Source organism: Coregonus clupeaformis, chromosome 7, assembly GCF_020615455.1.
Source record: "Coregonus clupeaformis isolate EN_2021a chromosome 7, ASM2061545v1, whole genome shotgun sequence".
Lineage (NCBI taxonomy): Eukaryota > Metazoa > Chordata > Actinopteri > Salmoniformes > Salmonidae > Coregonus > Coregonus clupeaformis.
Genome location: NC_059198.1, coordinates 45,022,684 through 45,038,108, shown reverse-complemented (window position 1 = coordinate 45,038,108; position 15,425 = coordinate 45,022,684). Strand labels below are relative to the sequence as shown.

The following is a 15,425-nucleotide window of genomic DNA, read 5'->3' as shown; positions in this document are numbered from 1 at the left end:
TCCATGCTTCACGGTTGGGATGGTGTTCTTGGGGTTGTACTCATCCTTCTTCTTCCTCCAAACACGGCGAGTGGAGTTTTGACCAAAAAGCTCTATTTTTGTCTCTTCAGACCACATCACATTCTCCCATTCCTCCTCTGGATCATCCAGATGGTCATTGGCAAACTTCAGACGGGCCTGGACATGCGCTGGCTTGAGCAGGGGGACCTTGCGTGCGCTGCAGGATTTTAATCCATGACGGCGTAGTGTGTTACTAATGGTTTTCTTTGAGACTGTGGTCCCAGCTCTCTTCAGGTCATTGACCAGGTCCTGCCGTGTAGTTCTGGGCTGATCCCTCACCTTCCTCATGATCATTGATGCCCCACGAGGTGAGATCTTGCATGGAGCCCCAGACCGAGGGTGATTGACCGTCATCTTGAACTTCTTCCATTTTCTAATAATTGCGCCAACAGTTGTTGCCTTCTCACCAAGCTGCTTGCCTATTGTCCTGTAGCCCATGCCAGCCTTGTGCAGGTCTACAATTTTATCCCTGAGGTCCTTACACAGCTCTCTGGTCTTGGCCATTGTGGAGAGGTTGGAGTCTGTTTGATTGAGTGTGTGGACAGGTGTCTTTTATACAGGTAACGAGTTCAAACAGGTGCAGTTAATACAGGTAATGAGTGGAGAACAGGAGGGCTTCTTAAAGAAAAACTAACAGGTCTGTGAGAGCCGGAATTCTTACTGGTTGGTAGGTGATCAAATACTTATGTCATGCAATAAAATGCAAATTAATTACTTACAAATCATACAATGTGATTTTCTAGATTTTTGTTTTAGATTCAGTCTCTCACAGTTGAAGTGTACCTATGATAACAATTACAGACCTCTACATGCTTTGTAAGTAGGAAAACCTGCAAAATCGGCAGTGTATCAAATACTTGTTCTCCACACTGTATATAATTAATTAACATGACGATTGATTGAACAGCGGTAAATATTGCAGATTGTGGCTTTAACCAAGTACATATTTGTTTGTTTGTTTGTTTACCTTCCTGTTGGGGTCCTTCTCCACTAGGGGGCGACAGTAGACAGGAACAGGGACATTCTTCATGCGGCTGTCCTCCTTCTCATTGGCCTGGGAGAAGACAGACAGACAAAGCCTCCAATCACAAAACTGTTCCAAGACCTCCAATAGAAGAAGACACTCCCACTACCACTCAATTCAATCAAACCCACATTGCTGTATTCATATAGCCATATAACCACACTATTGACATATCTGATGTCTCTTGGGGAAGAGCTTTGAGGTTGGAGGTAGGTTGATATAGCAGAGGGACAGTGTCAGCAGGTTGTGGGGTGTCTGTTAACATGACTGAGGGACAGGGGCATTGTGTCAATAGCTTATGTCAGACTGTGTGGCATCTGTTGATGTGTGTTGGGTTAGAGGTACAGTTGAAGTCGATACACTTTAGCCAAATATATTTAAACTTAGTTTTTCACAATTCCTGACATTTAATCCTAGTAAAAATTCAGTCTTAGGTCAGTTAGGATCACCACTTTATTTTAAGAATGTGAAATGTCAGAATAATAGTTGAGAGAATGATTTATTTCAGCTTTTATTTCTTTCATCACATTCCCAGTGGGTCAGAAGTTTACATACACTCAATTAGTGTTTGGTAGCATTGCCTTTAAATTGTTTAACTTGGGTCAAACGTTTCCGGTAGCCTTCCACAAGCTTCCCACAATAAGTTGGGTGAATTTTGGCCCATTCCTCCTGACAGAGCTGGTGTAAGTAAGTCAGGTTTGTAGGCGTCCTTGCTCGCACACGCTTTTTCAGTTCTGCCAACAAATGTTCTATAGGATTGAGGTCAGGGCTTTGTGATGGCCAGTCCAATACCTTGACTGTGTTGTCCTTAAGCCATTTTGCCACAACTTTGGAAGTAACTTTGGGGTCATTGTCCATTTGGAAGACCCATTTGCGACCAAGCTTTAACTTCTTGACTGATGTCTTGAGATGTTGCTTCAATATATCCACATCATTTTCCTTCCTCATGATGCCATCTATTTTGTGAAGTGCACCAGTCCCTCCTGCAGCAAAGCACCCCCACAGCATGATGCTGCCACCCCTGTGCGTCACGTTTGGGATGGTGTTCTTCGGCTTGCAAGAACCCCCTTTTTCCTCCAAACATAACGATGGTCATTATGGCCAAACAGTTCTATTTTTTGTTTCATCAGAGCAGAGGACATTTCTCCAAAAAGTACGATCTTTGTCCCCATGTGCAGTTGCAAACCGTAGTCGGGCTTTTTTATGGCGGTTTTGGAGCAGTGGCTTCTTCTTTGCTAAGCGGCCTTTCAGGTTATGTCGATATAGGACTCATTTTACTGTGGATATAGATACTTTTGTACCTGTTTCCTCCAGCATCTTCACAAGGTCCTTTGCTGTTGTTCTGGGATTGATTTGCACTTTTCGCACCAAAGTACGTTCATCTCTATGAGACAGAATGCGTCTCCTTCCTGAGCGGTATGATGGCTGCGTTGTCTCATGGTGTTTATACTTGCGTACTATTGTTTGTACAGATGAACGTGGTACCTTCAGGCATTTGTAAATTGCTCCCAAGGATTAACCAGACTTGTGGAGGTCTACAATTCTTTTTCTGAGGTCTTGGCTGATTTCTTTTGATTTTCCCGTGATGTCAAGCAAAGAGGCGCTGAGTTTGAAGGTAGGCCTTGAACTATATCCACAGGTACACCTCCAATTGACTCAAATGATGTCAAATAGCCTATCAGAAGCTTCTAAAACCATGACATCATTTTCTGGAATTTTCCATGCTGTTTAAAGGCACAGTCAACTTAGTGTATGTAAACTTCTGACCCACTGGATTTGTGATAAAGCGAATTTTAAGTGAAATAATAGGTCTGTAAACATTGTTGGAAAATCTACTTTTGTCATGCACAAAGTAGATGTCCTAAACGACTTGCCAAAACTATAGTTTGTTAACAAGACATTTGTGGAGTGGTTGAAAAACAAGTTTTAATGACTCCAACCTAAGTGTATGTAAACTTCCGACTTCAACTGTAAGTGTTGTGTGTATTGTGGTGACAGAGCTTTTAGGTTTTAGGTAGATATTGTATCAGTAGGTTAAGTGGCGTCTGTTCACATGCATGAGGGACAGGGTCATTGAGTCAGTTAGCTGTGTCAGACTGTGGTGTCTGTTGATGTGTGTCTTGGGACAAGGCTTAGGGGCTGAAAGACGCACTCCAGCTATTTTTTTACTTTTCCTGTTGAAAAACAAAATCACAGGTTTTAATACAGTAATATATACACACTTAAGGTAAACAAAATATGTTTTGAGCAAAATAGTGTTTTCTAGATACAAGTGCAAACTTCATGTAGTGGGCCATTTAAGAAGTTGGTCTGATGGTGCCCTCTTATGTCATCGGCCTCCCCCCTTGCTTGCGGGAACAATAAACTTCCACCATACCTAACATCATTAATAAACTTTAGATGTACGAATGACCAAACCCTGTCTCAGGGATGGCTAACTCTTGAGATCCCTTCGGTCTCCACAGAGATGGGTAAATCTGCTTTTGGTTTCTTTGCACCCCATATATGGAACAATCTACAGAGCTCCCTGCAACTATATGTATTGGTGCCGCTCAGGCAGTTCAAATTGTTGATTGTGGACCTCTATGCTGAGGAATGTGATTGTTTCTCTTGAGTATGTTTTGTAATTTTGTATTTGTATTATGTTGTATTTATAAATTGTGTATATGCAGGGCTCCCTTGTATGAGAGACCTAAATCTCAATGGGACTCCTGCTAAAAAATAAAGGTAAAATAGAAATGTAAATGTAATGTAAATAGAGAACAAAATAGGAAAGCCCCCCCACTTGTGCCATGTCATGAGGATACCTGGACCACCTATTGAGATGTGCCTTTTATTAAGTAAATCAGGTGATAAATAAGGTGAAAAGGAGCCTGTGACTTTAATAGTAGGTGTTGTGTCAGACTGTGGTGTCTGTTGATGTGTCTTGTGACGGGTCTTTGGGGTAACTAAGAGCGGCTCATGCTAGGTTAGGGGGGGACTCTATGGGTGTAACTTACCTGTTGTTTCTTCAGCGGGCCTTCCAGTGCACTGTCCAGCTGAGCACCAGTCTATGGGAGAAATAGAGTTAGAGAGACCACCCTATATGCTATATTTTGACTGCTACATGGATGGCATATTTATTTATATATATTTGTTTATATTTAGGGGGTAGATCAGCTTTAATATTGCAGATAGATTGTAGCTTCCATCATTGTAATTGTCTGCATCATTTCCAATCCCCCATATATATTTTTTTCTTTATTATTTCCCCCTAACCCTACCACCCCTCCCCTAATTGGAGTAAACTAATGGACAACAACACTTAGGCTTCTACTTCCAGCTTACAGTGCATTCGGAAAGTATTCAGACCCCTTCACCTTTTCCACATTCTGTTACGTTACAGCCTTATTCTAAAATTGATTCAATTGTTTGTTTTTTCATTAATCTACACACAATACCCCATAATGACAAAGCAAAAACAGGTTTTTAGAATTTTTGGCAAAAAAACAACAACAAAAAACTGAAATATCACATTTACATAAGTATTCAGACCCTTTACTCAGTACTTTGTTGAAGCACCTTTGGCAGTGATTACAGCCTCGATTCTTCTTGGGAATGACGCTACAAGCTTGGCACACCTGTATTTGGGGAGTTTCTCCCATTCTTCTCTGCGGATCCTCTCAAGCTCTGTCAGGTTGGATGGGGAGCATTGCTGCACAGCTATTTTCAGGTCTCTCCAGAGATGTTCGATCAGGTTCAAGTCCGGGCTCTGGCTGAGCCACTAAAGGACATTCAGAGACTTGTCTCGAAGCCACTCCTGCATTGTCTTGGCTGTGTGCTTAGGGTCGTTGTCCTGAGCGCTCTGGAGCAGGTTTTCATCAAGGATCTCTCTGTACTTTTCTCTGTTCATCTTTCCCTCGATCCTGACTAGTCTCCCAGTCCCTGCCGCGGAAAAACATCTCCACAGCATGATGCTGCCACCACCATGCTTCACCGTAGGGATGGTAATGGCCAGGTGATGAGCGATGCCTGGTTTCCTCCAGACGTGACGCTTGGCATTCAGGCCAAAGAGTTCAATCTTGGTTTCATCAGACCAGAGAATCTGGTTTCTCATGGTCTGAGAGTCCTTTAGGTGCCTTTTGGCAAACTCCAAGCGGGCTGTCACGTGCCTTTTATTGAGGAGTGGCTTCTGTCTGGCCACTCTACCATAAAGGCCTGATTGGTGGAGTGCTGCAGAGATGGTTGTCCTTCTGGAAGGTTCTCCCATCTCCACAGAGGAACTCTGGAGCTCTGTCAGAGTGACCATCGGGTTCTTGGTCACCTCCCTGACCAAGGCCCTTCCTCCCCCGATTGCTCAGTTTGGCCGGGCGGCTAGCTCTAGGAAGAGTCTTGGTGGTTCCAAACTTCTTCCATTTAAGAATGATGGAGGCCTGTGTTCTTGGGGACCTTCAATGCTGCAGAAATGTTTTGGTACCCTTCCCCAGATCTGTGCCTCGACACAATCCTGATCAATGGACACAGGATGCACCTGAGCTCAATTTCGAGTCTCATAGCAAAGGGTCTGAATACTTCTGTAAATAAGGTATTTCCGTTTTTTTCTTCTTAAAAAAAAAAAAATGCACAAAAGTAAATATATATGTTTTCACTTTGTCATTATGGGGTATTGTGTGTAGACTGATGAGGGGAAAAAATATTTTATCCATTTTAGAATAAGGCTGTCAAGGGGTCTGAATACTTTCCGAATGCACTGTATACGTACTATTTACATTTTAAGGACACAATGTATTTTACAATAGTTATTTGTTTGTTTTTAATCCCATCCTTCAGCTACCCTCAACCCCTCCCATCTATCTCTGAAGACCATCCAGTTTGATTTCTATTCGCCATATATTTTTCAACTGTGCTGTGATGTTTCACAAAAGTTCAGAATCTTGCTGTTTGAGGTTTTAGACTGGGTTTCTGTATAGCACTTTGTGACATCTTTATAAATACATTTGATTGATTGATCATAGTTTCTACAGATTGTAAATTAAGATAAACATTTTTGCTAAAAGTATTATTAAATTATTGATCGATTGACTATGACTTTTCAAATCACCCAGCAGTGCTATTTGCAGAGTTTGCTCCAGGTAAATGTTGCAATTCTTCAGCCATTCCTGGATCTGCAACCAAAAACAAGCTACATATGGACAGTCCCAAAACAAATGATCTAATGATTCTGTCTCTTCGCAGCAAAATCTGCAGAGCTGGGATGGCATGGATGGCATTTTACTTGGACGCTGAATGCTTGCTAAACACTCAGCTTGGTGGGCAAACGGCCGTACAGACGGACAGGTGGATGAGAGACGGTACCTGTTTGAAGCGTGGCGGTACGCTCCAGCCACAGGCTTGCATAATGCCGTCATCGCGGCGCATGTGCTCTCGGACCTGCCGGTACTGTTCCCGGCGCTGCTCACGTCGAGCCGACAGCGCAGAGTCGCTGAGGAGAGACGCAACACCATTACTGGCCAGTCTAGAACAGAGGGAGGAGAGAAAGAAAGAAAGGCGTAGAGAGAGAGGGAGAGGCGGAGAGAGAAGCGAAGCGTTAGCAAGCGCGGCAGGCTGTTGCAAAGAAAGAGAGAAGCTACAGCAGCATTGTGTGTTTTTAAGCAGTTAAGCTATAGCCAGCTCAACAGCCATGAGAAAATGAATGGAAACAAAAGAACACACCAATAGACAGGAGTAGAGCGCAAAATAAAAAGCAATCACAATATGTGATCTGCACTTAGCACTAATCACTAAGAACAATGCACAAAGCAGTACTATGAACTAGCAACCATACTTACATCCTTTTGCACTTTAACATGATGGCACATGCAAGAACTCTACTAACTGATTCAAAATATGATGGGAGGGAAAGTGTTTCTGCTTATCATGATTTCACTCAAAATTAGACTCAGCAAAAAAAGAAACATCCCTTTTTCAGGTCCCTGTCTTTCAAAGATAATTCGTAAAATTCCAAATCACTTCACAGATCTTCATTGTAAAGGGTTTAAACACTTTTTCCCATGCTTATTCAATGAACCATAAACAATTAATGAACATGCACCTGTGGAACGGTCGTTAAGACACTAACAGCTTACAGACGGTAGGCAATTAAGGTCATAGTTATGAAAACTTAGGACACTAAAGATACCTTTCTACTGACTCTGAAAAACACCAAATTAAAGATGCCCAGGGTCCCTGCTCATCTGCGTGAACGTGCCTTAGGTATGCTGCAAGGAGGCATGAGGACTGCAGATGTGGCCAGGGCAATAAATTGCAATGTCCGTACTGTGAGACGCCTAAGACAGCGCTACAGGGAGACAGGACGGACAGCTGATCGTCCTTGCAGTGGCTGACCACGTGTAACAACACCTGCACAGGATCGGTACATCCGAACATCACACATGTGGGACAGGTACAGGATGGCAACAACATGCCCGAGTTACACCAGAAACGCACAATCCCTCCATCAGTGCTCGCAATAGGCTGAGAGGCTGGACTGAGGGCTTGTAGGCCTGTTGTAAGGCAGGTCCTCACCAGACATCACCGGCAACAACGTCGCCTATGGGCACAAACCTACCGTCGCTGGACCAGACAGGACTGGCAAAAAGTGCTCTTCACTGACGAGTCGCGGTTTTGTCTCACCAGGGGTGATGGTCGGATTCGCGTTTATCGTAGAAGGAATGAGCGTTACACCGAGGCCTGTACTCTGGAGCGGGATCGATTTGGAGGTGAAGGGTCCGTCATGGTCTGGGGCGGTGTGTCACAGCATCATCGGACTGAGCTTGTTGTCATTGCAGGCAATCTCAACACTGTACGTTACAGGGAAGACATCCTCCTCCCTCATGTGGTACCCTTCCTGCAGGCTCATCCTGACATGACCCTCCAGCATGACAATGCCACCAGCCATAATGCTCGTTCTGTGCGTGATTTCCTGCAAGACAGGAATGTCAGTGTTCTGCCATGGCCAGCGAAGAGCCTGGATCTCAATCACATTGAGCACGTCTGGGACCTGTTGGATCGGCGGGTGAGGGCTAGGGCCATTCCCCCCAGAAATGTCTGGGAACTTGCAGGTGCCTTGGTGGAAGAGTGGGGTAACATCTCACAGCAAGAACTGGCAAATCTGGTGCAGTCCATGAGGAGGAGATGCACTGCAGTACTTAATGCAGCTGGTGGCCACACCAGTTACTGACTGTTACTTTTGATTTTGACCCCCCCTTTGTTCAGGGACACATTATTCAATTTCTGTTAGTCACATGTCTGTGGAACTCTCAATTGTTGTTATGTTCATACAAATATTTACATGTTAAGTTTGCTGAAAATAAACGCAGTTGACAGTGAGAGGACGTTTCTTTTTTTGCTGAGTTTAAATGAGGGAAAACATTATCTCACACATACACATACTGTAGGATTACACTTAAGACAGTGCAACCCCAAACTCTCCCCTACACATGCATAGACAACTAACTCTACAATGTTAGAGGGTGGACAAGGGAGGGATGGAGGGAGGAAGGGATAGAGGGATGGAGAGATAAGAGGGAGGGAGGGTCGGAAGGAAGGAGAGGGATGAGAGGAGGGAGGGACAGAGATGGAGGGCGATCAGAGGGAGAGAGGGGTGGAGGGATAGAGGGATGGGAAGGAGGGAGGGACAGAGATGGAGGGTGATCAGAGGGAGAGAGGGGTGGAGGGATAGAGTGATGGGAAGGAGGGAGGGACAGAGATGGAGGACGATCAGAGGGAGAGGGGTGGAGGGATAGAGGGATGAAGGTATGGACGGCGACAGAGTGAGGGAAGAATGTAAATAAAAAAGGTTGGTGTGTGTTTTTCTCTCACTCTTCTGGGAAGAACTCCAGGGTTCGGTTTGAGGTAGAGATCTGACACATGGTGTGGCTGCGTCTCTGGGGGAAGCCTGCAGGGGATGGGGACTTGTAGTGGATGTTGACGCTGTAGTATGGACGCTTGACTGGTGGAGGACTGGCCGAGGAACTGAACAGACGGGCAAAACTGGAAGGAGAGAAGAGAGAGGGAGAGAGAGAGAGATGTACAGTAAGAAAGTTTAGTAACGATTTCATTAACTGTACATTACAAAGCATACAGAACACAGCCTTAAGGCGTCCGCATGATTCTCAGCCGAAACAGTTCGGAAGAGTTTGTGCATATATTATGATGACATTTTGTGACGTTTTTGATCGTTTTGGACTTCGGGTAAGGGTTTTTCGGCAAGCCGAAGTCTAAGCCCGTTAGTCGTGATTGGTCAACAGTAGGGATTCTTCTATAAAGTCTTTGTTGTCATTTAACGAGAGACGACTCATTTTGATGCACATTTCTTCATTGAGAAATACTGCACCAAACATCTTAGTTAGATGTAAAATTGCACGACTAAGATCTCCTCAGCAAAAACATCAAAATAATTGACAGATTTCTTGAGTTATCTTAGATTAATTTGGATTATTTTGAGTCGTCTCAAAATTGACAAACAGTACTATTGCCACTTTTTTCTCGTTTTTCAAGCGAAGATCTTTTAAGGGAGTATGCGAGCACACTTGTTCGGTTCCAGCCGAATTAGGCGCCAGCCGAACTGAAACATGCTGACACCTTTAGGCTGCATGGCACTGATAACAACTCACAACTGCCAGATGGTGGATTTCTTCTTCTCCTGCATCTGAGGACTCTCCCTGGATGCCCTAAAGGAAACAGAGAGAGGCATGTTTGTGCAGGAATAAAGCATGGGAGCAGCATATACCTAGCCTGGTCCCAGATCTGTTTGTCTTACGAACTTCTATGGTCATTGTCTTGCTAAACTAGGAGACAGGGCCAGGCCTGCCTCTCCTGATCATCTCTGTCCACCAGACGGCCTACTGCATCTCCATCAGCCTCTCCTTGTAATGGTTCCTCTCCCCTTCACCCCTCACTGCCCTCCTCCCTCCCCCCACTCCTCCTTCTCCTCTCCTCACCTGATCATCTCTGTCCACCGAACGGCCTCCTGCGTTCCATCAGTCTCTCCTTGTACTGGTTCCTCTCTCCTCCCCTCCCCCCTCTCCTCACCTGATCATCTCTGTCCACCGGACGGCCTCCTGTAGTTCCATTAGTCTCTCCTTGTACTGGTTCCTCTCCATCAGTACCCTGGCCATCTCCACCCGCGTGAAACGCCGACGCTGCGTCATGGTCACATCCCCATCCACCATCGGAGACGAGTACTGAGGGAGAAAAGGAGGAGGAGAGAAGGGAGGAGGCGAGAAGGGAGGAGAGAGGGGAGGTGGAGAAGGGAAGAAGAGAGAAGGGGGGAGGAGAAAGGGCATATGTTGCATTCATACCCTTTTACACTGTCGGGCCAGCCAACCTCAAACTGTTCTGTGCTGGCTATCAGATATTGTATTTTTCACAACATTTTCAGAAGGCTAAAAGCAAACTATTCAATGCCAACCAGAGAGGCATAGTTATCTCAACATGCCCCTAGATCAGCGTTTCCCAAAATAGGGGTCACTTGATTTGAAAATGGGGTCGCGAGAGAATCTCCGGTAGCCACTAGATGTGGTTGTAATAAACAAAGCGGTTTCTATTTCCTTCTTTCTTATTTTGAACGGTCTAAACTACAAAATATTTTGACCCCATCACTTAAAGATAAGACTCTAAGGAACACGTAAAGTATTCAGACCCCTTCACTTTTTCCAAATTTTGTTACGTTACAGCCTTATTCTAAAGTTGATTTTTTTCCTCAATCTACACACAATACCCCATAATGACAAAGCAAAAACAGGTTATAGATTTTTTTGCAAATGTATTACAAATAAAAAACAGAAAAACCTAATTTACAGAAGTATTCAGACCCTTTGCTATGAGACTCAAAATTGAGGTCAGGTGCATCCTGTTTCCATTGATCATCCTTGACATGTTTCTAAAACTTGATTGGAGTCCACTTGTGGTAAATTCAATTGATTGGACATGATTTGGAAAGGCACACCTGTCTATATAAGGTCCCACAGTTGACAGTGCATGTCAGAGCAAAAACCAAGTCATGAGGTCGAAGGAATTGTCCATAGAGCTCCAAGACAGGATTGTGTCGAGGCACAGATCTGAGGAAGGGTACCAAAACATTTCTGCAACATTGAAGGTCCCCAAGAACACAGTGGCCTCCATCATTCTTAAATGGAAGAAGTCTGGAACCACCAAGACTCTTCCTAGAGCTGGCCGCCCGACCAAACTGAGCAATCGGGGGAGAAGGGCCTTGGTCAGGGAGGTGACCAAGAACTCGGTGGTCACTCTGACAGAGCTCCAGAGTTCCTCTGTCGAGATGGGAGAACCTTCCAGAAACACAACCATCTCTGCAGCACTCCACCAATCAGGCCTTTATGGTAGAGTGGCCAGACAGAAGCCACTCCTCAGTAAAAGGCACATGACTGCCCGCTTGGAGTTTGCCAAAAGGTACCTAAAGGACTTTCAGATCATGAGAAACAAGATTCTCTGGTCTGATGAAACCAAGATTGAACTCTTTGGTAAACCATGCACCGCTCATCACCTGGCCAATACCATTCCTACGGTGAAGCATGGTGGTGGCAGCATCATGCTGTGGGGATGTTTTTCAACGGCAGGGACTGGGAGACTAGTCAGGATCGAGGGAAAGATGAACGGAGCAAAGTACAGAGAGATCCTTGATGAAAACCTTCTCCAGAGTGCTCAGGACCTCAGACTGGGGTGAAGGTTCACCTTCCAACAGGACAACGACCCTAAACACACAGCCAAGACAACGCAGGAGTGGCTTCGGGACAAGTCTCTGAATGTCCTTGAGTGGCCCTCCAGAGCCCGGACTTATATATTTGCAAAAAAAGTAAAAACATGTTTTTACTTTGTCATTATGGGGTATTGTGTGTAGATTGATGAGGGAAAAAAACTATTGAATCCATTTTAGAATAAGGCTGTAACGTAACTAGGGTTGTTGATGGCAGTCAAATTCCATGTGACCGTTTAGTCACAGTAATTAGGCTTCTCCAAGCTCTGATGCTGCTAATGGTCATTAGTAGCCTACCAAACTTGCTAACTGCCTGGTACTCAGCACTCTATTGTCCCTCTAATCACTCTGACATCAATGCAAATGTATTTGAAAATCGAATCAAACACTTAATGAGAGCCCATGAGCTCACGTTGCGCAACATTTCTATAGGCTATGCAATTGCATTTATATTTTAGTCATTTAGCAGACGCTCTTATCCAGAGCGACTTACAGTTAGTGAGTGTATACATTTGTCATACTGCGTGAGAAAACAGAGTGATGGCCTCTATTAAAAAGAGGAGGATCCCATCAGCTTTGTATAGGCTAGGCCTACTATATTTATTTCTCAACCTTCCTAATATTTAGCACATTGTTTCTCTTTAAAACAGGAGTATAGCCTACCTGGCTGGCATGAAAATGAACCACGGAAAAAGCGTCCTCCATTCGCTATCTAAGTGCATAGATTACATGTATTTTTTTTCCGCTGCCCCTGTTTCGAGACAGGTGCATGATAATGGTCCATTCTAAATCAAAACAAATTTCACACATATATTATTTAGTATATGTAAAGACAATATTAAATCAAGAATAGTGTGATGGTTGACAATATTAGCCTATCACTTGTGAATGATGCCCAGCTGGAGGCAAACAGCGCATGCTTTTTTTTGCAAATCATAGTCGCACACCTCATGTAGCCTAGCCCATAGGCTTATATGTTTTGATAAGGTTTGTATCACAACTAAAGTGGCCAAATAACTTCTTAAAATGAAGCATACTAATCCGCTTTACAATGTGTGTAGAGCCTAACTGGCATACCTACACTACCGTTCAAAAGTTTGGGGTCACTTAGAAATGTCCTTGTTTTCGAAAGAAAAGCTATTTTTTTGTCCATTAAAATAACATCAAATTGATCAGAAATACAGTGTAGACATTGTTAATGTTGTAAATGGCTATTGTATCTGGAAACTGCTGATTGTTTATGGAATATCTACATAGGCGTACAGAGGCCCATTATCAGCAACCATCAGTCCTGTGTTCCAATGGCACGTTGTGTTTGCTAATCCAAGTTTATCATTTTAAAAGGCTAATTGATCATTAGAAAACCCTTTTGCAATTATGTTAGCACAGCTGAAAACTGTTGTGCTGATTAAAGAAGCAATAAAACTGGCCTTCTTGAGACTAGTTGAGTATCTGGAGCATCAGCAATTGTGGGTTCGATTACAGGCTTAAAATGGCCAGAAACAAATAACTTTCTTCTGAAACTCGTCAGTCTATTCTTGGTCTGAGAAATGAAGGCTATTCCATGCGAGAAATTGCCAAGAAACTGAAGTAATAATATAAATAATGCTACGGAATTCTAAGCAAATCTTGTTTGCTAAATTAACTAGTGTAGCCCACAGCCATATGGCATAGCCAGATCAGGGCCTAACATAAGGACAACGCAGTATGCTATTCTGTTCTTCTGAAATAGACTACATTTTCTTCATGTTTTTTTAGACCTGTCTAAAATAAATAATGGATTTATTGTGATGGTGTAGGCTATATTACATTTACATTTTTAGTCATTTAGCAGACGCTCTTATCCAGAGCGACTTACAGTTAGTGAGTGCATACATTATTAATTTTTTCATACCCCCCATGGGAATCGAACCCACAACCCTGGCGTTGCAAACGCCATGCTCTATCAACTAAGCTACATCCCTGCCGGCCATTCCCTCCCCTACCCTAGACGACGCTTGGCCAACTGTGCGGCGCCCCATGGGTCTCCCGGTCGCGGCCGGCTATGACAGAGCCTGGATTCGAACCAGGATCTCTAGTGGCACAGCCTTAGACCACTGCGCCACTCGAGAGACACATCCATATTACATGGATTTATTATACTTTTTAAAATGTAGATGTTCCAAAGGTCTGCATCAGTGGCTTGTAGGCTATGCGTGGAAGACAGGAGATGCTAAATGTGTTTATGTTAATTTACAGTCAATTACCGTGAGACCGGCAGTTATTTGCCATGCAATCACTGGCTGACAACATTTCATGACCGCCACAGCCCTAAACGTAACAAAATGTGGAAAAAGTGAAGGGGTCTGAATACTTTCCGAATGCACTGTATGTGTCTTCTGTTTCCCTCTACAATGCCCACAAGCCACGCAGGACTCATCAGAACATAGTGGACAAGACCAGGCACTAAATCAGACTGGGGAAAAAGAACAATCAAGATCATACAAAATGATCTTCTGAACTTCCCAATACCTTTCTGATGCATTTCAGTCACTTCAAACCATACTTCCTTCAGATTGAAATACTGTCAAAAGTACTATCAGATTGATTTGTAATAGACTGTCATAACCCCAATTACAAAAGTAAATATTGACCGTTGATTACATCACTTTGTTTACATGGTGGGGTCACCATTTTTTTGGGAAATATCAAAATGGGGTCGTGGGCCAAAAAAGTTTGGGAACCCCTGCCCTAGCTAATCTTAGTTGAACAGGTAGGTATGTGAAATGCGGTTGTGAATTTCATATGAACTCAATTAGGATTGAGGGCTCCTGCAAAGGCATTTCTGTCAAACTACAAAGGTCAGTTCTACAGAGAAAGCTGGCACAAGAATCTCAATAGTTATTTGGCAAGTGGCATTCTCCCAGGATTAACCCATTTACAACAAATCTACCAACTACAGTAATTCGACATTTGAAAAAAACTAAAAATCACTGTTGTACTTGCATGTCTTGCACTACCAGTTGCACTAGTCTTTTCTTACTAGATTTTTCTGCTTTATTATAGAAAATGTTACTTACAGAAACCAGGTTTCCATCCAACCTTTTTATGCGAGTAAAGTACATGTCAGATAAATAATGTCACCACAGCCCTGATGGAAATAGCACATTTGTCAGTAAACATTCCAAATGTAGACAAAACAAAATACACTAGACAAGGTGGGATCTTTTTCTGTTTGTAAAATGAATTATGCAAAAAAAGGCAGTGGAAACGCCTTTATGCGCAAATATTGATATATACTGAACAAAAATCTAAAACGCAAAATGTAATGTGTTGGTCCCATGTTTCATGAGTTGAAATAAAATATCCCAGAAATGTTCCATTCGCATAAAAAGCTTATGTCTCTCAAGTTTTGTGCAAAAATTTTGTAACATCCCTGTTAGTGAGCATTTTCTCCTTTGCCAAGATAATCCATCCACCTGACAGGTGTGGCATATGAAGAAGTTGATTAAACAGCATGATCATTAAACAGGTGCACCTTGTGCTAGGGACAATAAAAGGCCAATCTAAAATCTGCAGTTTTGTCACACAACATAATGCCATAGATGTCTCAAGTTCAGGAAGTGCAGG

General features: G+C 43.4%; 1 protein-coding gene across 10 annotated transcripts in view; it reads right to left on the bottom strand.

Moving 5' to 3' along the window:
• LOC121569793 (C-Jun-amino-terminal kinase-interacting protein 3) overlaps positions 1-15,425 on the bottom strand; it is a 79,565-nt gene that overhangs the window by 14,696 nt on the left and 49,444 nt on the right. For 5 of the 10 annotated variants that reach the window (XM_041880983.1, XM_041880985.1, XM_041880986.1 and 2 more), the window contains 6 exons: positions 10,136-10,287; positions 9,718-9,774; positions 8,924-9,094; positions 6,419-6,578; positions 4,084-4,134; positions 1,028-1,114 (listed from right to left, as the gene is read on the bottom strand). In XM_041880983.1, coding sequence (XP_041736917.1) covers positions 1,028-1,114; positions 4,084-4,134; positions 6,419-6,578; positions 8,924-9,094; positions 9,718-9,774; positions 10,136-10,287 — 678 coding nt within the window. The remainder of the gene's footprint in view (positions 1-1,027; positions 1,115-4,083; positions 4,135-6,418; positions 6,579-8,923; positions 9,095-9,717; positions 9,775-10,135; positions 10,288-15,425) is intronic. The other 5 variants (XM_041880988.1, XM_041880991.1, XM_041880990.1 and 2 more) reach the window with 1 other exon arrangement.